General features: G+C 45.2%; 1 protein-coding gene across 4 annotated transcripts in view; it reads left to right on the top strand.

Moving 5' to 3' along the window:
* The window catches only part of FGF13 (fibroblast growth factor 13), a 473,776-nt gene extending 452,303 nt beyond the window's left edge, over positions 1-21,473 (top strand). For all 4 annotated transcript variants that reach the window (XM_040627830.1, XM_040627845.1, XM_040627836.1 and 1 more), the window contains 2 exons: positions 18,612-18,810; positions 20,082-21,473. In XM_040627830.1, coding sequence (XP_040483764.1) covers positions 18,612-18,810; positions 20,082-20,218 — 336 coding nt within the window. In that variant the 3' untranslated portion in view covers positions 20,219-21,473. The remainder of the gene's footprint in view (positions 1-18,611; positions 18,811-20,081) is intronic.
* The last annotated feature ends 792 nt before the right edge of the window (positions 21,474-22,265 follow it).

The raw sequence follows: 22,265 nt of genomic DNA, 5'->3' as shown, positions 1-22,265 counted from the left end.
CACATATATATATTGGAATATATATATTGGAATATATATTGGAATATATATATATATATATATATATATATATATATACACAGTGTGTGTGTGTGTTTCCACGCATCCATCCCAAGCAATAATCCACTGATTGCCCAATACTTGGCAAACACGGCCCCTGCCTTCTCTGAGCTTATAATCAAATGGAGGAAACAGATTTGAACTGCTGATTACAACCAAGTATCTACCCAAGGTCCCCTTTGTACCAGTGTCTGACCACTACCATGAACAGATGCCTATTGCAGAACAGCGTTGTAACAGTATTCATAGATGTGGGTATGAGCGAAACAACACAAAAGGCCTAGAAATGAGGACTCAGACAAGAAGGAGGTGCACTAGAATGAGACACATTTTTAGTAGTCACCATCCAAAGTTAAGCTCTTGCAATTCATTGCCTGGCAACAGGAAAGGCGGCTTCACTCCTCAAAAGCTGAGAAAGAGCAGAGGAGGGGAAGAGTATCCCCAGAGAAATCCCCCAGGGATTTCTTAGCCAGATGTTTACAAACTATTCTTTAAATTCTGGAAGATGGAGGATGCTAACCTGTGCTGTAAGGGTGATTGATTGAGGACAGAGAGAAACACAGAATTGACTCCAAAAATGAATTCACCTGCTACCACCCCATTTTAGGAACCAAATGTCTAGATCAGCCACCCTGAAGCAGATTTGCTGCTGACTGCTGGCACGAATTGATTGTCAGTCCTGCCGTGGTTTCTACATGAGAGTGATGCGGTGCTGTTAGCGGTGGTCACTGCACTGGCATTTTACTCAGGCACAACGTCATTGTGCTTTATATAAATGCAAATGTCCTACAATACTGCCATTTATTCCTGAATTTAAAACATCTGCTTAGAAAATTCCATACTCGATTATGGGCAAAGCAGCCCTTTACGTATCTTCACCTCTTTATCAATCCTCACAACAACCCAATGAAGAAGGTACTATTTTTCTCATTTCAAAGATGAGAAAACTAAGGCCGGAGTTCCAGTCCGTGTCCAACGTTACCCAGTTAGACCTGAGTTCTAATCATTGCTCTGCCACTTTTTGACTTGAAAGCCTGTTCTCTCAACCAGTATACAAGGTCACCTTACTATAGAACATAAAATGAAGAAAAGAGTGTTATTCTTTTCTGGGCAGCCATTTGCTACTAGCCTTAGTTAGGATCGTCATTCTACTTTTCCTTTCGCCAGTGTGCTGAAATCAACAACAAACCAAGACGTTTGATTGAAGTGAACAGATCTTAAAAACCAGTTTCCATGAAAAGAAAAACTATGCCCTAATATGCATGTTGCCTCACGCTGTTGCATAAAGGTCCAGGATCAAGTTCATTAGTTTATATCCAAAAGAAACTGTCTTGCAGGAAATACAGCCAAACCTCTTCATTATACCTAGATCAGGGCCCTGAACTTCTGCTACTGGCTAAATCGTCCCAGGCATTTGGTTAGATAGTTACTTACGGGTCCAGTCATTAGCATTGCAACGGAGTCCTGGTCTACCTATCCCCTTGCCTCAAGTGGCCGTGGTCATCCGGTGAGTGGACTAGGGTTACACTTTGCATTTATTGCTGTTGACAGAATCAAATAAGTTTATTTATGTCAAATACGGTTCACAATTTAAACCATTGTCTTCTCTGTCTCCTTCACTATGCTTCCTTTCAAATTATTCCTTTCTCTTTGTTTTGGTGAGTGGAAGACAAAATGTGGTCCATGGCAAAGAAATGCGATTATGACTTACTTTACGTTCTGGAAAACCATGCCAGACAGAGATACGTATGTAGCTGGAGATAGCCGAGTTCTGCACCGAGCCATCTAGGCACGGACCGTATCAGGTTTTAAGCCCCTGATAACTCTGATGAAAAACACATCAGAGTTAAACACTATGTGCCTGGCTAACCTCCCCTTGATAGTTTAGTGTTGTAATCTTTCTTTAACGTATTTTAATGAAATCATCAAAAATAATAGCATTCCCTTCGGAAATATGTATTCTTCATTTCTTCTTTTGTTCGGTACAGTGAACTGACGTTTCTCATATGTTGAGGAAATGATTGCACTTTCATATATTACCGAGATAAGCCCTTGAAATTTACTAGCCATCGGGATTTGCTGCTTTCAATGATTAATTACCTGTTGGCTGGCACACTTTTCAAAGGTATTCTTTTTAGCTATTTCCTTTCATCTTGACCTACTCTTTTTTATGAGCAACCTTTCATGTGTAGCTCCAAAGAGTTTTAGTAAAGGTTTATTTTGTTTCTTTAGGCAGAGATGCTAGTTTATAATTGTAATGCAGGTCATAACCACGGTGAAAATGAAAGCCCCAATAACAAGAGGAGCCTAAATATCATTTTATGATAGCTGTAAATCTTTAATTCTTAAGCAAAGGTCTTAATAATCTGGAATAATTTGTCCCTTTAATGTCTCAGGCTACCAAGAGTCACCCATCTATTCATTCAGTAGATTTCTATGGCACGAATACAAAACTTAAGGCACTGTTCCACATGCTAGAATACAGCTGTGTACAACATAGTCCCTGCCCTTGTGGAGCTTCTGTTCTAGAGTAGGTAGACAGATGGTAGATAAATAAACTAATGCATAATTTGCTTTGGCGAATAAACAAGCAGGATTAGGGGGATAGGGCGTGCTGAGAGAGAGGGACAACTTCTGCATAGAGTGGTCAGGGAAAGGCTGTCTGCGGAGGTGGCATCTAATAGGCAAGAGGGAAGGATTCGGGTGGATATCCGAAAGAAGAACATTCCCGACAGAGGTATCATCGAATTCAAAGGCCCTGAGGTGAGAATATGCGTGGCGTGTTCAAGGGACAAGCTAGGGAGCCAGTGTGACTGACAGAAAGTGCAGAAGAGAGCAAGTGACAGAGGAGCACCGAGAAGTAGCCGCGATGGGATAGCGTGTGGATTTCCCGCCCAAGGCGAGGACTTTGGCTCTGACTCTGAGTGAGATGGGAAGCCGCGAGAAGGTGCCGCATGGAGGAGCGGCATGATTTGCCTCATGTCATAAATTAATATTTTACTACAAGTACAGCTGTCGTGGCACCAGCGGCCAGCTAACACGGTCAGTTAGCGAGTGCCGTCGGGGAGGCCTCGATCTCCCCCAGCCCTCCCTCGCTGCCTGTGCTCGGTTCCACAGCTGCAAAATGAACCTCAAACTTGATCCCAGTGTCATGGGCATTCGCTCAGTGGGTCACCATGGAATTGGCGAGAATGTGTAATTAGTTCAGGCCCTCCCACCCCCACTGCAAGGAGGGGGGAAAAAACGAGTATATTCATTTTACTCAGCCATCAGCGATGCAGGAAAAACAACTCCCACTGAAGTGAGTCAGTAGCATCTTCATAAACCAAAGCAAGCATATTATGCCTTAAATGATGGCTCTGTGGCCTCAAGGAAGTAACGCACCTTCCTAAGCACCTAATTTACTACCAAGCTGTGACTCGGGCTCGGGGAAAATTGAACCTGTTATTGCTTACTCAGAATACAGTAAGCAACTGTGGATAAGCATTGAGACTATTTAGAAGGACAGAGAGTTAATGCTGCTAAGAAGACAAATACGTCATCCGCCGCCATTCTCACGGCTCTGTGTGTGTGTCCGTCCTCCAGCGGACCTGTTTGCATACCCGTTTCTCGGCTTCGCCTCTTGGAATTGCAGACGTAATTTGATGTGTTTGCGCAAAATTAAACACTGCAGTTCTAACGGCTTCACACCTATTTGATTTGCCTTCTCCTGTTCCTTTCTGACGCTAGAAAATCAGCAAAGTCCCTGACAACCAGGCATGGCCCGACGGAGCCACCTCCAAAGCGATGAGGTTGGAAACGCTCTTAGTGTTTACTCAGAGTATTTGTACTGTCCTTTATCCTGGTCACTTAGCTTACAGCCTCTCTGTTCATTCCTTTGCCCTATGATTTCCAGCAAATATCCAGCTTCTGTAAACATTCTCTCACTAGATCAGAATGGCAGGAAGTACAACTTCAATGACACCAAAGTGTTTAAAGCATATTGGTTCTGGTGTGGGGCGGTGATTTAAAAATGGGGCCCTGTTCTCTTTCAGGTACTATCACACTGGCAACTTTGGTCACTCTCGTATGATCCCGAAGGATCTGTTTTTAGGTTTCAACATAAGCTATTGCTCTTCTAACCTATCTCTTGACCTAGGACAGTCACGCTTTTTCAGAGTGGGAAATGCTTAGCTGCTGCTGTCACTGCACGCTTAACTGTAACCGATGAAATGACCAAATGCATCATTTTCAAATGGAAGAAATGCTCAATCAGGTTATCCTCGTAGGAGGCCCTTTTCCCATAGTAGGTCTCTGTCTTGCTGGGTGGGCCACCGTAGACGATAGGAGTCAGTTTGGGTCTGTCGTCTGTGACTATGAGAACACAGCTTGGGGCACTGACTTCTGGCAGCAGCTCAGGAAGTGCCCTTTGGACAACCGGCTGGGGAAGGCGACTGTTATTCCCGAAGTGCGAAGCACCACGAGTGCCAGCATCCGGTGCGGGAAGACAGAGCACGTGATAGGCCCTCCAGAAATCCTGGTTGACTTAAATGAGTATCAACCTCATAACATTCCCGCGTCTGAAATAATCGGCCTTCGTAAGTCAGCCAGTGATGATACTGCGTGCTCGGCAAAACAATAACCATTATATAAAGATGTTGTTGGGAGCAGCTGTGACTCACGGAGCAGATCACACACTGTGATTCCGTACGCACACTGGCTCCTTTCTGGGGCCGGCACTTTCACCTGCTTTACCGAGAGAACAGGGTGGATTGGTGCGGCTCCTCCGAAAATGCTTTGTTTGCTACGAACCAGCACGTGTGATTGAATGTCTTCCCTCCTCCCTTGAACCGTCGGTATTTGAGAGTCAACCACAGAACAAGTCCACGTCTCCTTTCTCCAGCGGTGGGTTCCAGAGCACAGAGAAGATGGGACTGTGGCGGGGAGGGGGAGGGGAGAATTGGATGTCCAACCTACACCACGCGCTCCCCGGACTAACTCAAGTAGAAAAGGAAAAGGCTATGCATCGGGTCCGCCCTGTCTGCCTGACAGCCGTCACCTGGCCATCAACTGTTTTATTGGAAGTCCGCATTTAACCAGTTCTGCCCAAAGCTAAGTGAGGGAGTTTAATTCTGAGGACTGTGATCTCCCTGAAGGGGCTGCATCCTTCTTTTTCTCTTGGGGAACGAGTGTCGTTTGCACCCTCTTAATGCCGAGGAACAGAGTAGGCACCGTCATGTGGCAACATCCCCAATTTATTTGGAGAGGTTAAAAAAAGAGACACAGTCCCACTGCTGATGTGATTCACGGGCACGTGATGCCTTGGTGATACGGTTTCTCATAGACCTGTCACGTGCATTCAGAAGAACCTTTGTATGGAGTCAATATGAGCCATAAGACTCAATGCAAACACCTTGTGAATGTTTGTCGTTTTAGCCCCATCAATTATCTTTTTTTTTTAATTTTTATTTCTTTTTTCCGTTTTATTATTATTATGATATGTTAGTCACCATACAGTACATCATTAGTTTTTGGTGTAGTGTTCCATCAATTATCTTTTAAGTAATATGGACCGCATATTTGCCCATATAGATTTGTCATCACCAGCCACCTGGTAAAAATGAGCATGAGATAAATAATTGAGCTTTCTTCTATTCAGATAAAATTTCATTGCCCCCTTCCTTGACGCTGTGAAAACTCTTCAGAAATAATCGGTTATAAAGTGCTTTTGCATTCCAGCCAGTGCTGAGCCTAATGGTTTCATGACACACTGACGTTTGCCTCTTTTGCTCTGTGTGCTGTGCAAAAAAGAGGTGCCAATGATTAGCAAGGGGCCCCCAAAGAATTGCATGCTTGGTGTGTGGAACCACGACATGAGGCAGCTTGGAGGCTCGAGGAGCGCGACTCTTTTTTTTGGAATGGAAACAATCATAGTACTGCAGAACATAAGGAAGAAACCTGGAGGGGGGTCAGTTACATATTCCCTGTGACCCAGCAGCTGCGTCTCGTCACAGTGACCATCCCAGCCTCCGAAGCACAGCAGTTGGTTTGGAGAAGACACTCCCCCATTCCTAAGACAGATCTCTGCTACTTTTGGTCCTGGCCTTACTTCTCCAGTCTGGCTTAAGTGGAGGAATGTTATTGCTAGAGTTGTAGGGGAACGTGTGCGGGATTGTGGAAGACCTTGAACACCAGGCCAGGGAGTTTGGAGCTTATCCTGTAGGCAGCAGGGAGCCATTAAAAGATTTTGAACAGGAGGAATGTAAAAAATAGGACTTGATTTGGATGCGTGTTTAGTATAAAAGTGCAATGATAAGATATATTAAGGGAATGTTATGGTTCTGTTCACAGCATGAATATAACTGGAGAATTCTTCTCTACTCGCTGTCTAGTTAGCTTTTACAGCATGCAAATTTTCAGGGCCAGCTGTAAGAGCTTGATGGTAAAAGAACAAAGTAAGAATTGATAATGCGAACGTAATTGTAAAGAGAGGGATTTTCGTGATCAGGATCACTGGAAGCACAGAATGGTAATCATTTTAAAGGGTGACTGTAGAATTATTTGTTATTTTGTTTGAGTTCTTTGAAACCACTTCTATGCTATATAATTACCTTAAGTTTTAAGTGTTCCCTGCAGGGATAATTTATGCATTTTGCATTCTCATGCAAATGCTTTAACAGTCTACGCTGTTGAAAATGAAAGCCGAAAATTATTCCAAATAGGTCATGGTTGTGCAAAGCTTATGAAGTATTAATCATTTTTACAGATTCTCATATTTTAGATTATATTCTTGCATTGTGTTTTCAACTCCAGTAATACTTAGGTAACAAATATTTGAAAATCTAAATTACATATTTTGATAAAGAAGCGTAATTTGTCTATTTCAAAATTTAATGTCATCAAAACCCTTTTTAAAAAATTAATATAAAAATGTTACAGTATCTCGGGATAGACAGAACAAACCAAATTGAATTTAAGCTAAGCTTCTGAAAGCTTATTTATGAATCATGGCTGGATGCTTGGTGTAAACACTCCTGAAAAGCACATTTTTAGAATTCAGGCTTCACTGCGGTGGTTTCTCTACAACCGTCATGTGAGATGATGGTGAGAATGCATGGCATCAGTGGTGACGGCACTTTGGTCACAAATAGGGAGCCGTTGTCGTGTTTACTGCGACATAGCTATACATCTAAGCATTACGTTGCTCTTACGAAAATATAATCCGCTTCATGATAGCGGCATTCATTCCAAGTGTCTTATTTTAATGAACTTGCACAGGACTTCTCTGCAGTAGTCCTCAGTTTCTCAAGAGACCGGGATCTCTTTGTCGTCGTTTTTTCCGGAGTTGGATGTGTGTTACACATAGGAAAATCCCCAGGGAGAAATAGGTTTACTCTTCCGTCTGGCTCCTTTATCAATGCTCACTTCACAGGAGAACGTAACTGGCCCTGGGTGGCCTTTCAGATTTTACCCTGAGCTCTGAGCACAACTGGGAGTTTGGACAGGAAACAGATTTTTTTCCACAGAGGAAAGATAGATAATTCACTTTCCCACCTTCCCCATGAAACCTTGGTGGGGAGTGCAGGGATGGCGGGCATTTCTCAAAGGTCACAGGATTATAGAATTAGGAAAAACAAATCATCACACCGACTTTCACTTTTTATCGTCTTTCTGTGTTTGTCCCGCATCCCATCTCTCTCTCTCTGTCTCTCTCTTACCAGCACGTGTGCTTTCTCTCTCTCTCAACCCAGACACACAGGCACACACAGACACACACACACCTTACGAGATTGCTCTCTGTGTCTCCTACCCATTACCTACGTCTGCACCTAAGGAGGCAGAAGCCTGGTTTCAGTAAGGTCATCCCCTGAAACCTGCTAGGGTAGAGAGGTCACTGGAAAGAAAAAAAAAATGTGCTGAAATTCAGTCATGAACATTTTGCAGTAGAATGAACTTTTCATGGCATGATCTGGGACAATGTTAAATCGGCACGTTAGTGGAAAGCTATCTGGCGAGGTGAAGAAAGCAGTGGGCTGAGCCCGGCTGCCGGGCTTAGCCTGAGCTCTCTGGTCAAGCTCTTCCTTCCCAGGACCAGTGAGGGCTGCAGGGTCCTGAGGGTTCTTGCAGCCCCGGAAGCATCCTGAGAGCTCAGGTTGCCTTCACATAAGGACCTCTCACGTGTCAACACCAGCTACCTGAACCAGATTCCAGCTTCCTCTAGAAGGAGCTGCTTCCCTGCTCTGGAGTCATTCTCCAGAAGGAAGCATGAAAACCAGGTTCCAGTGTAATAGCATCTCTGGTTCCGTTGTCTCAACAGTAAAAAAGAGTTCTTTAGAGAGAAGGAAAAAAAATCTACCCGGATCCATTGTAATCGTTACCTTTGTTATCATCATCATTATTCAGCTGTCCCTTACCTGTCACTTGAACGCCGAAACTGTTTCAACAGTTGGGGAAAACTTGAAAAGTAGACACTGCTTAAATATAAGGTGCTGTTAGATTTTTCAGCATTGTTGTTATTAGTAACCTACATGATGAAAGTAGAACCAGCAAAACAGTAGTTTAGAACAAAAGAAGTGAGATAATGATGTTGTACTTTCTGTGGCATAGTAATTAAAATGAGACATGCAAATGTCATTTGGCCCATTAATACTGGATTATTTTACAAATCTCTTTAATATCATGTGGGTTCCACTGATACACATTATAGTGATGCAAATTTTAGAATCTTAGGATATTTTAAGCCCCAAATTCAAAGCTCATGTATTGTTAACCTTGGAAAGGAATCACTACTGAAAGGAATTCTCGTGACTACGCTTAATCTGTTACATGAACCCCTCCCAGAAGTGGAAAGGTGCTTCTCTCCTCATTTGTTTTCATTGACAACTGCTAGTTTTCTTTTTTCTTTTTAAGATTTTATTTATTTATTTTAGAGTGCGTGCGAGTGGGGGCGGGCAGAAGGAGAGAGAGAATCTCAAGCAGACACCGCTCTGAGCACGGAGCCCCATACAGGGCTTGAATCCATGACCCTGAGATCACAACCTGAGCCGCAATCGAGAGTCAGACACCAAACCCACTGAGCCAGCCGGGCGCCCCCAACCGCTAGTTTTCCTACCAGTTTCAAGTTGGGGTGGTGAGGATGCCGCGTGTTCTTATATATCACACGAACTGCAAATGAAGGCGAGGGAAGGGGTCCCCTAGCCTGTGAGCACACACGCGTGTGCGAGGCGCAGAGTGCGGGCTCCTCTCGCCGGCGCAGGGCAGAGCACAGGTAGATTGCCTGAAGTCGCAGATCTGGGAAGGGCAAGAGGCAGGTTTGAAGAGAGCTCTTCGGGGTTCCGAGAGGCAGGGCACACGGAAAGGAGGAAGGGCTGGACCTTCAGCAGATGCTGGAATGGTCGCTTAGAGGAGAATTGACCTCACAGCTCTTGTCTGTCTGCACAGGGACTGTCCATGTGAAAGGACACACCTGCGGCCAAGTTTATAAAGAACGGACTTGTTAAGGGCTTCTTTCTTGTGGTTTTATCGCCTGGGACATGGGAGACTCCTCTCTCAGGCCAGGGGGATGTAGTTAGCACAGAGAGCTGCCATCAAGATGAATTCGATGCACACGGGGCCCTCTCGTGGTGCTTGGCACACAGTAGGTGCTTGGAAAGTAGTGCTTCGGAGTGAGTTCTTCCGTTTGTGTCTGGAGTGAATGAGCTGACTTTCCCCCATTCACACTTGTGGTAAGTGACTCTCCGTAGCATCCTCTTGTTAGCTCCTTTCGAGGGGCAAATGAGAGTTGGAAACGCACTGCCTTCGTAGAAACGTGGCTCTCCTTTCAACTTCCTGTCCCCGAAAGTAATTTGCAGGTGCAGTGTGACGTGGCGGCCCAGTAGCCCCCTGTGACACCTTTCTCCTGCTTGGTTTGTAGATTAGGCCTTTGCACCTTGCCCTGCGCGTCCAGGTTTCACGTGTGCGGTGCATAGCACGCGTGCATGACTCGCATTCGAGCCATCAGTGTTGTCCCGCGTTGCGCTCCTACCCGTGCAGGAGGAGAGATAAGCAGGCTTCTCTGAAAGTCTTTGAAGAAGCAGACTCAGGCCACCTACCTCGCCGGAGTTTTCTGTTTGATCTACGAAGGAAGAACCTTTCTCCTAGGCGTGACAGTTCATCGGATCTCTGGGAAAAGTTTTCAGGGTCCCCAGGCTTTGAATTTCCAGACAGAAGCTTGCAACAGCTACTTAAACAGACACAGCCTACTAAGCGTATTCTCTCGCTGCCTACAAATACTTCCCAGGTCGTCCTCTCGGAGACGGATTTAGTTCCCACTCTGAAGTTATTACGCAGAAGAGTACCGCCACAAATGAGCAAGCACCATAGTGACGGAATATTTGCGCAATGAGCACAGATTAATTCTAGGAAGCAGCCAGAAGACAGGGACGTTTACTTTTAGAAATCATATCTGAGATCTGATTTCCCTCTCAAAACACATAGGTCAGCCATTCTAGAGGGAAAACCAACATCCAGAGTTAATGCACATCATAGACCAAAAAAAAAAAAGTTTTAGGGAGTTACTCGGTGAAGAGAAGTGTTCTTCCCTTGGAAAAAAAATACTTCGCCACAGACCTTTGTTCAACAGTAAATCTAGTACGATTTTAAAATTAATGTGCTGGTCACACAGTCTCTCTGCAACGGGTCTTGTAGAAAATGAAGGATGTCTGTCTTCTGCTACCTAATCGCATTGCCTAAACATTCTGTATTCTCCTGCAAGGGGCGGGTCACACTAAGCCTGTCTCTGAACCAGTTACGCAGCCTTGGACCCATGTGGCCCATCCATCTTCCTTACGCATCGTAGCAAGTTCCTTCCATCTTAAAACCTATCTGCTGACCACGTTTGGAGCTGAGTGAGGCCCTTGGATCACATAATTTTTCTGTCGTGTCAAAAACAACCCCTCTTAGGTTCTGTAAGGGATGCATTGTTTTTAGTTTGTCTCCTGCTTTTTTCTAGCTTATTTCAGCATTTATAAAGATAAAACAAGTCTCAAGCGCCTGCGTGGCTCAGTCGCTTAAGTGTCTGCCTTCAGCTCGGGTCATAATGGGATTGAGCCCCACGCCAGGCTCCCTGCTCAGTGCGGAGTCTGCTTCTCCCTCTCCCTCTGCTCCTCCACCCCCCCTCCCGCTCGTGCTCGCTCTCACTCTCTAATAAATAAATAAAATCTTTAAAAATAAAAAAAAAATCATTTTATAAAATTTGGCAGTCTGGGTAACCCCTGGCATGAGACTGCCTTACAGAAATATATATGAAAATCCAGAACAGGCCAATACAAAGGACTAAATGAACTCCAGGCCTAAAATATGGTCAGATCTGTGCCCTGAATCTGTTTTAATCAGGCCATGGATTGACAAGCTCCTTAATTTTTTTTTTTTTTTTTTGGTCATTTTGGTTTGCGAAGAATTGCGAAAAAGCAATTCTGTGCTGGCATATTTTGTGGGGTCAACATCAGATAAATCAAAGTATCTGTGAAATAGCTTGGAATATGAAAGTGCCACCAAGAAATTTCACTGTAGCCAGATAAGGGAAAATCGTCCCAGAGCCATTTTCTTAATTATAATTTGCATTTCTTTACAAACGATTGCTAAATAGCACGTGTCCTTTGGAGTCGTTTTGTTGCATGGTGTTTCGGGAAGCCCATTTGTAAGCTGCTTTTCTGTAGTGCTGTGGCTGGAAGCACTGCAGCCCTTGCAGCCTGCTGCATTCAGAGATGAAAAATGAAAGGAGGCGAAACAGTTTTCTGGGAAGCAGGCTCGGAGGAAAGCACTAAACACAAAGAGTAACGCATGTGCAGTCCTAATTTGGGGGCCGGAGTTAATGTTCTCCCATGTTAATAAAACATGTATAAGCAGACGCTTTATAAATGGATTCCGGAGTGAAGAAGAACCTTGGAAAGAAACGAGAATGTATTTATTTTGCCCTGGTTTTCTGGGCATGTATTTTGAGAAGTCATCCCACATTTCCTGTTTATGGAGCTCCTTTCGCACACCTCGTCTCATTGGATCCTCCTACAACAATCCAGTCAGGACAGCAGGACTGGTAGGGTTTCCCCCTCCCCCCTCCCCCATTGTAACAAAACTCGAGGCAATAGAGTTCAGTTGAAATATTGGGCTATTTGCAGACCCAGAGAGCAAGAGTAGAAGTTTAAGGCCCCTATCTTGGTTATTAACAGGAAATCTCTTTATTCTTGCTGCTGAAGCACTGTTTGGTCTTTATTAATCCCGCCTGTCTTTCCCCCTCCTGCCCTCCCTCTCTCCTCCTTCCCTCCTGCCCCCCTCTTCTCTCTTTCATCCTTTCCTCCCTCTCCAGTGTTTCAAGTTGGATGTATCTGTAGGCCCCCTTCCTCCCTTGAGCACCTGCTGTCCCTGGCCTCGCAGGCGGGTTCTGACTCGTCAGTGTCTACTCGAAACCAGTCCTCTCTGCACAGTGTGCCACACTTTGCCTTTTCCTGGATCCATACATGGGAGCTTCCAAGCTCCCTTCATATGTTATTCCGTTCTTTTCTTTTTGTCATCCTGTGTGTATTGACCGTGGACTGTAAGCCAGGCCTTATGCTAGGAACTGCCCTCAAGTATCTCACAGTCCGGAGGATATTTGAACAAACCCATTGTCTGTTTATCATCAATTAATAATTTTGCTTAGCTATAGGGCACCGAGTGGGTATCGATTCCCTCTCCTCCAACTCCTCCCTTCCCATTCTTTGATCTTAATAATAATGAAGTTCATTCACATCCAATATACCCTGGGAGAGAACATCGAAGTTCTGAATATAATAATTAATCCTGGATTTTGAAATCACTGATCGAGGGGAGACCTATATAGAGAATATAGGTAGTTACAGTGTCACCCCCATGGGTCTGATTTATGTTTTAAGAATCTATTTTTTTTAATTTTTTAACAGAGTCTAATTTTAATTTGCATATTATTTTCATTAGGCTGGGGAATAATTGACGCACATGAGTCAGACGTGCTTAAGTAACCTGCTAACTTTAAATCTAGAAAATTAATTGTCATCCGAACACGGCTCAGCATTAGAAGAGTGACCCTGGCTTTTGGCAGTAATTGTTAAATTAATTGGATTGTCAGGCTACTGAAAATGTGGCCGAAAGACAGGACCAAGTGAGACGATTAAAGGGAGAGATGAGTAGTTACAATATGTTTATAGAACCCGCTGAAAGGAAGAAGTCGTGTTTTACTACATTCATTTTTTTAAGTTTCTTTAAAAGCCCACTCATGTATCTATAAACTGTGTTTGTTTCCGTGTTCTCTGGTGCCTGATTTACAAAGCGTTATGTGTGAAGAAGACAGAATGTATTGAGAAATACTCCTCTACAGCGGGATGTGTGCACTTAGCGTGTGCGTCTGTGAAAGGCTACACTGGCTGTGCGACACTGCTGTCACCAGCTTCGTTCAAGTCCAAGGGCTCAGTGTTGCCATCTGATGTATGGACGACCTCAGTGCAGCCCAATTAAAAAAATATTTCTCTGGAGAGAAATGTGTTAAAAGGAAACATTTACAGTATCCTTGGCAATCCTCAGAGCTCCCCATCCTGCTGACGTACGGACTCCAGAGCTGGAAATACAAAAGCAAGGGGGGAAAATATGAAAAATCTGGCACGGAGGCCCGTGTTTGCCGCGTGACTTTAATCAGAAAGGCGTTTTGTCATGGCGAGCGTATCTTGGTTTTCGCAGACGCGTTTAGGGCACTGAGATGACATAGATGATGGACGAGGTGTATTTTACTGTCCCCTGTTCGGTTCTGGCGACCCAGGGTGCAGGCACACAGCCCCCGCCGGGTGACACGGCCCCTGTGTGGCTCCCCTCCACCAGACCGCCCCAGCCCGCGCTGCTGACCTGGCGTCTACTGCGCCCTCTCCAGCCTTGGCTCTCGGTGCCAGGGGCAGCCCAGGGCCCGGGGGCTCCTTCTGACCCTCAGAGAAAAGGGCCATTTACACAGGTCCAAAGCCTTTTGTTCCTGGGGCAAAGATGCTTCGTGGCCCGCCACTGGGTCTGGGCATTATTTGCATATAACCAACATCACCGAGGGCGTGAATGCCTTGGTCCTCACCTCCCAAAGTCTGCGTAGAGGTCATAAGCCCTGGTTAGGACGGCTGACCATGACCATTTGTGGCTGTAAGTACGCTCCAGTACGTTCTGGGAACGTGATGTGGAGGGTTTCAGATGTTTTCTTCTCATCAGTGATAGTTCAACCTCCAAAAAAACTATTTCGTCCTTAATAGTGAGTAAATTGGTAAAAAGAAATGTTAGATTTTGCTCCCGGATCTGCTCATTCTGCATAGATTCTTCTTCTTCCTTACCCAAAATATAATCATAACTAACAGGTATGGATTCCTTAGATAAAAAGGTTCAATAGCCACTGAGAAAACAACTAACCTTGAACTTCAAGGAGAATAGAGATGATGATACGGAGGAGATTTAAAGACAGATTGATTATTTCATGAACTAAAAAGCTGTTATTCCTCTGGGGAAAAAAAAGAAACAACTTTTAGGAGAAATCGATGCATAAGAAGTTATAAGATATAAAGCACCTTTTCTTTTGTACTCCTGCCAAGTAACTTCTTAGCAGCCGCACGGGGAATGCTTGGCATCTTTTGAAACCATTGGTTCATTTATCGTGATAGCAGATTTTTATGTACCGCATATGAAATCCAGAAGAGTGATGCTGTCTCTATTTAGCGTCTGCTGTGTGTCAAGGCCACGATGGTACCTCGTTCAAGAGCGCGAACGATCATCTTCACATCAATCAAAGGAGGCTGATCCCTCGCCACGTGTCCACCTGGCATCCTCCGGCTAGGGCTTCCCCGATGGGGTCAACCCAGTTGGTACCTGCTACTCACGTGACTCTCTGCTGAGGCACAGAGAGGCACCCGTACCCCTCTTCCCTTTGCTAGTCCTTCCTGTGTTGGGTGGGATGTTCACATTTTTCCGCACGGGATAAAAATGAAGGCTCTTCTGCCTACTCATTCCAACACTGGATAAAATGACAGTGTCACACACAGGGAACAGAACACTCCTCTGGTTGCTTCAACATTCTTTTTTTGGCCTCATTTTCCTCTCTACTGAGTTTCTGAGTCCAAATTTAGTGATGATGACTAAGAAATTGCCAGGATGTGACAGAGCGTTCAGTTCATTGAGTCCTTCCTTGCCATTTTTCAATAGTTGTAACAATCGCCAAGTTTTTCCTCCTAATGTTGTAGGTGCCAGTATCTGTGTAGTATCTGTTATTCTTAACAGATACGAAGTCGCTCGTGCGGGATCTGTCCGCGCAATGACAGCCTCCTTCTGCAGACAGCCAATTCCATATGGTATTAAGGAAGTTCCCTGCAGACTTTTCACGGGGTGGTACTTCTGAATCCCGGAATTCCTCAGACTGAAATCCGAATCTCTGAAACCCAAATCCTATAAACAAGAGTTGAGTGGCCTGCTGCGTGCTAGGCAGTATGACCGGCCGTTTGTGAGAGGAGAAGGTGGGTTCGGAAAATGAGACACGTTCCCTGCCGCTCGTGCATGGGCCTGAGTCCCGGGGCCAGCTAGAGATGCGGGCCGGGCTGAAGGGAGCGCAAATACGCGTGGAATCGACTCCGACTGAGGGAGATCCTCTCTCCGGGCTCGGCCGCGAGGGAGGAGAGGAAGGCCAGGAGGCAGGGAGACCGAAGGATGACATTCAAGCAAAGGAAATGAGTGGCCCCGGAAAGGCACAGAGACGCGCCTGACCCCGTGGCAGGAGCGTGAGGCTGGAGGCAGGGTAGTGACTGAATCGTGGAGGATTGTAGAGGCCGCATCAAGTTGTTCTTACCGTAAAGCCGGGCAAAACCGTCCCAGGCTCCGAGGGAAGGGAATACGCTTTAGCAGGGAGACGTGCTAGCCAAGGGGAGAGGCCGGGGAGCAGATGACTACAGCGGGCCCGCGGAGAGGGCAGGGGCGCAAGCTGGACAGCAGCAGGGCAGACGGAAGGTGAAGATCACGGGCTGGACGGGTTTGCGGGTGATGACCTTCAAGGTCCCCGGAAGTTTGCAGCGTGAGCGGCTGCCAGGGTAGGGTGCTGGCGGGTAATTACTGAGACAGAGGGGACCCAGCAGTGGGGGTTCGAGCGACTGTGGCTCTGTGCTTCAAATAGTATCCTTCCCCTCTTTCTGTTTTGAATTCCTACCCGCCCTTCAAAGCTCACCTAAAAACACCCTCTGTGAAGCCCTCCCTTCCACAGTCCCCCAGTCAGAGTGAAACTGGGCTTCCCCTGTTCTCACGAAACACCCCCTTTGTGCCTCCCGTTCTGTACTTAATGGCAGCGCACCTCGTGTCCGGATCATTTGGGTATATGGCCAACTCCTGCCAATACACGGGAAGTTTCCTGAGGCTGCTTATTTACCTGTGAGCTTCAGCCACCCAAGCGTATAGTGGATTGTCGGAAACTGCGTATCAACGAATGAATGAAGGCTGCCATCACACGGGACGTCAACTGCAGCCCTTTTTGGGGACCTGCCTCAGCCGTCATCCCCTCCCACCATTTGGGAGCCGGTCATACAGTATTTCTGTGCCTACACAGATTCACTCACCTCGATCATATATGTTGTTCACCATATTTAGTTTTGAATGGTTTCTGGCTCTTTATGAAAGTAAAACTCACCCTCCAAGGATGAGATTTTTTTTTTTCCCAAATGGTGATTTTGGGCTTTTTTAAGATTTTATTTATTTGAGAGAGAGCACAAGTAGGGGGAGCGGGAGAAGCAGACTCCCCACTCAGTGCAGGGGCCCAATGTGGGGCTCCATCCCAGGACCCTGAGATCCTGACCTGAGCTGAAGGCAGATGCTTAACCGACTGAGCCACCCAGGTGCCCCCCCCCCAAATGGTGATCTCATTCCCAAAGAATTTCGGCAACATTCTATGCAACTGTCCTCATCACTAGAAGACATGTGGAGCCTTTTCGTCACATTTCTTTGTAGGCGTACATTGGATTTCCCTGTTGAGAGCCCCACAAAGGGGAGTTTTCACAGCCCGTAAATGGAACACCGGTTCCTACCTGTGATCGTTGCCTTGGAAATACATTTCTTCTTGCACAGGTTGAATCTGTGTGAATCTTTGGGGGGCTTACCAAGCATGCCCCGAGGCTGAAATAACCCCAAAAGATGACTCTAGTAAATGCTGTGGGGGCCAGATGGGGAGAATTGCTGAGCTTACGGAGAAAAACAGATCTTGTGGATTCCCAAAAGAAAAGAAAACATGGCTTAACTTTCAGAGAAAGACTGCCTCATTTGGGGAAGCTGTCCCTCTTTGCTGAAGTGACTTCAGATTGTCTTGTGCACCTGGTGTGCGTTGCTTAGAATATGAAAGTGAAGGACGGTAGTAGGTAGGACCATGGAGGCATTGTTCAGAAAGGGCTGGTGTCCAGAAAGCATACGCTGTTTTTACAAGGTTGTCTTCTTTTTAGGGTTTTATGAGAAGTTCTTCCTGATTTAACATCTCAGCAAGTTAGCAAATATCTAAAATGGCTTCCTTGGCGCCACCATCATATGTCATTCAGCTAGCATTCTTCTCCTTGTCTTCCACTGCGGATGGACCCTATGCTGCTCCGTGGACTCCTTACAGATTAGAATCTGCTGTTCATTTCATTTGGCTTACAAATGGCCACTTTTAATGGCTGTTTATTTCATACACACAAATTCACAATGCTTGCAAGAAGGTTTTCAGTTTGTTTGTTGTGTTGGGTTTTTTCCTGAAGTAGTCCGTTGGATCAGGAGCCCTTCATTTGTGTGGACAAATCCAAAGAAAACATGGCCAAGCTCATGGCAGAAATCCCATTCCAGGGTTCAGAGCCCCCTGGGCTGCTCGCTCATATCTGCTTGTAGAATTACTGTCAATTCCTTGCTTCTCTATTGATTTGCTTGTAAACATTACTGTAAGGCAAGGATGAGGCGAGGGTAGAATTTTTTTTTCTTTTTTAAGTCAAGGTCCAATGATTAAAAAACAAATCAATTTGGTTTACCTTGAAGCAAAAGGTAGCCTTTCTTTGTAGGATCCCTCTAGAAATGTAGGCAGTCAGTAATGTCACACCGTAACACAGATTTAAGCCTCAGGCAGTTGACAATTACAGTGAATGGTAACTGGAGAACCTACAAAAATTAAGTAGAGGGACCAAATGTTTATTTTCTCTTATTTAATCCTGAAGGGAACAAAGCTCCACGTGACAGCTTCATACTTGTCTTTTCAATCTTTAGCTCTTCTGTTTATCCAATGTATTACAGGTATGTGGCTTGTTGTAATTTTTCCATTATCTTATTACAAAGAGAGCTAATCATTGATCAATGGCACTTGCACTTAGGGCTTTATTCCAAAGCATCACGTGAAATGTTATATATAGTCTTGGTTTCCAATGATAATAGTTTATGCTGTTAAAATAGAGCACCAGTCATACAAGCTTGAACAAAGTACGTCCTAAACGCCTGAAGGACAATACCACAGGTTCTCCATGAAGTTCAGAGCTATAAATATTGAGCTTTGGTTTATTTACTTGTCTTGCCAGGAACATTTTACACCTGAGTGCAAATTCAAAGAATCGGTGTTTGAAAATTATTACGTGACGTATTCATCGATGATATACCGCCAGCAGCAGTCCGGCCGAGGGTGGTATCTGGGTCTGAACAAAGAAGGGGAGATCATGAAAGGAAACCATGTGAAGAAGAACAAGCCTGCAGCTCACTTTCTGCCCAAACCACTCAAAGGTAAACTTGATATGCTAGGAACTGTGGATTAGAAGAGTACCCTTAACTTAACTCCGTCCTTCATCATGCTTCTCTTAAGTGGAGCGTAATTCTTCCCCATTAAAGGCAATTATACAGAAATTTAGTAACATTTTATAACACTTAAAACATTAAGCATTGACAATAGCATCCAATCTTCGGGTTTTAATTTTCCCAGAATACATCTATAGATAGTAACACCTTGCTTATGGGGGAGCAGCTTGATTGCTAACCCAGGACAGCCAAGAACCCCAAATCCTACCAAAACGGTTCCTAGAGAGAAACACAGATGCTCAAATGTGTGCACGCTTACCACTTACAGGGAAGCTCCCTGGGCCCTCTTGAAGGGCCCAGAGATATCGTCCCAGCGGTTTCCATTCCCAGTCTGTCTTGCAGTCATTGGCAGGTTAGTAGCAAGTTGGAAAGGGTAAGGGAGAGAGATGGGGCGCAGAAGATAAGGATGTTAGAAGTAGCTGAGAGGTGGTAGAGAAGGGATAGAGGACGTGGGCAAAGCAGAGCTAGTCCTCCAAGAGGTCACCGGCCTGGGGTTAGAATCGAGGTGAGAGTAGCAACACACCACCCCGTCGGTTCCACACAGCACTGCTCAGCAGCCCGTGTTCTGTGGCCAGACTACTTGGATTCGAATCCCAACTCCCCTCTGTCCTAACTGGGTGGGCATGGCTGGATTATTGACCTGTGCTCCTCACCTGTAAAATATGGGTAGAGCACCCAAGTCACAGGATTCTTAGGGGGATGAAACGAGGTAATGCCCGTGAAGCCCTCAGCATAGTGTCTAGTACGTCGTGTCAGCTGGTAGTGCCGCTCACAGCCCAACGGCAGTACCGTGTACCACTAACTGCATTAAGACTTGCGCGAAATATTTAGACTCTTGCACACGTATCCTTTTGAGCATGATAGGAATCAGTGTTTTAAAACGTTTTGGATGTTAATATTTGGCTTGCACAGCATGTTGTAGATTATATTTAAACTTCCAAGAGTGTTATTAAATGCATTTTTCATTAATGCCCCCATGTATATAACCGTAAGTGATGGAAATGAGGCATTAGAATTCTCCGCACACTACCGCACCGGAGACTAGATCTTGCTCAAGCCGAGCCAGTCCGTTCTTGGCAGAGCCCTTGGAAGCAGCGTTTTCCCTAGAGCAGGGAGGCCTCGTCGCCAAAAGACAAGCTGAGGGCCAGCGCGGGGTGCGCGCTCGAAGGCCTCTGACCCGGTGTTCCTCTGCTTTGCAGTGGCCATGTACAAGGAGCCGTCACTGCACGACCTCACGGAGTTCTCTCGGTCTGGAAGCGGGACCCCAACCAAGAGCAGAAGTGTCTCCGGCGTGCTGAACGGAGGCAAGTCCATGAGCCACAACGAATCAACGTAGCCAGTGAGGGCAAAACAAGGGCTCTGTAACAGAACCTAACCTCCAGGTGCTGTTGAATTCTAGCAGTCCTTCACCCAAAAGTTCACATTTATCAATGACGTTCACCAAACAGGCAGAGTTCACTAGTCTCTCTGCCGTGACACCTTATCGTCCATACGAACGCCCCATAATCTCGATTGAGCTTGTGCAAAAGAATGCCAGGCGTTATCAGTGAACTAAATCCTGGAGAAGGACTGCCCAATTTTCTCATGATCTCACCTGTGCTTTGGGGATGACAAGCCGAAAACATTTCACAGCACTAATGCTGATAAAAATTTGCTCTCCAACCAAGAAAATTTAAAAGACCACAATTGCTCTTCAAAAACAAAACAAAACAAAAAAATCAAAACAAAACAAAATTAGCTGCTTAAATGTTTTGTAGGGGCAAACAAAATGACGTGACCTGTGTTGTTTTCTTGGCTTAATGTTTTCTATCTACGCTTGATTCAGACGTACATCTTTACCTTGGTGTAGTACAACTCTATGATTTCTGAAATTCAGTGGTTCTATTGACTCTGTCTCTTAATCCAAATCAACCAAATTCAGGGTTGAATCTGAATTGGCATCTCAGGCTCAAGGTAACAGTGTTCTTGTGATTCTACCAATTTTTTTTTATTAGATTTGTAGTGTATTCTGGTCAAGTTCTTGTGCTGTATCCTGTGCATAGAAATTGAGGTGTATTGTCAACCCCAGTCAGTAAAGATTACTTAAAGAAAAAAGATTATCCTCAAGTGTAGATTTCTCTTAATTCCATTTGTGTTATCGTGTTAAACTATTGTTGTGGCTTCTTGTATAAAGACAGGAACTGTGGAGCTGTGATGTCGTCCTTTGTGTTGTTAAAATAAGAAATGTCTTCTCTGTATACGTACGAGTCCTCCTGTCGTTGTATTTGGCATGTGACTATTGTGTACAAGGAAATGTTAAGACTGGTTACCCCTAAACAACATATACTTATACTTGCTTCTGGAAAAGTGTTTAAGACTTAGCTAGGTTTCCATTTAGATCTTCATATCTGTTGCATGGAAGAAAGTTGGAATCTTGGCATAGAGTTGCATGACATGTAAGATTTTGTGCATTAATAATTGTTAAAATCTGTGGACATAGCATGTACAGGCAGTTTCCTGTCCTGTGCACAAAAAAGTTAAAAAAAAGTTGTTTAATATTTGTTGTTGTATACCCAAATACGCACCGAATAAACTCTTTATATTCATTCAAAGAAAAATCCTTCAACGTGTATTGATTGTTTGTCACGTGCCATTAACTGTCGTAGAAACTGACCCTAAACACTGAATTCAATACACGTTGAAAGTGTGTCTGTGGTACTAGTTTTTGGACTCGGGCTTCAGATTGGAACAGAGAATTCTCATTCGCACTCAGTGATGGAATTGTGTAAATGAGACCTGTGTTCTAGTATCCTCTCTACCATTCACACTGTCAGTTCCCCTCTCCTGTGCTCGTTTCTCTCGGAGGAGAGAAGGCACAGGACTAAATATCTAAGGGCCTTTCCAGCTCCAAAGGCCGAAGGAAGACGTCAGCGTTCTCAATGTCAGTGACTACACTAGCTCCCCAAAGCTGCCATCGCCTGGCAGTGCAGGCTTCAGGAATAGTCCGTCTAGGAAGGAAAGAGTGGAGGAGCAGGTAAACACATGGTTGGTGCTTTCCAGGGCGTCCATCAAGTAAAGTGACCGGGGCCCCGGGCAGCATGCTTTCGCACAAAGGGGAGGCTGCCGGCTCCTGAGATGTCTGGGCCGTCATCTTGCGATCGCATCTTAAGCCCCCACCCTGCCTCATCCTGCCTGAGCTCTGAAGTGTCCCGGCAGGATGTGAGGCTGCCTGCTTTGCTCGGACGCAGGAGCCTTTGTACTGCAGACCATGAGCAGAATCACTCAACCCCCGCCCCTTAGTAAGTCCCACGAATCTTCAGTCCGTAGAGAAAAGTAATACATTGTCTCCCTCTTGTTTCAAGGACTTTAAGGTTTGGTTATCGACTATTTTGGTTGCTGCTTTT

Source organism: Ursus maritimus, assembly GCF_017311325.1.
Source record: "Ursus maritimus isolate PB19 chromosome X unlocalized genomic scaffold, ASM1731132v1 scaffold_X1, whole genome shotgun sequence".
NCBI lineage: Eukaryota > Metazoa > Chordata > Mammalia > Carnivora > Ursidae > Ursus > Ursus maritimus.
Note: the sequence above shows the minus strand (reverse complement) of the source record. Positions and strands in the feature narration are given on the sequence as shown.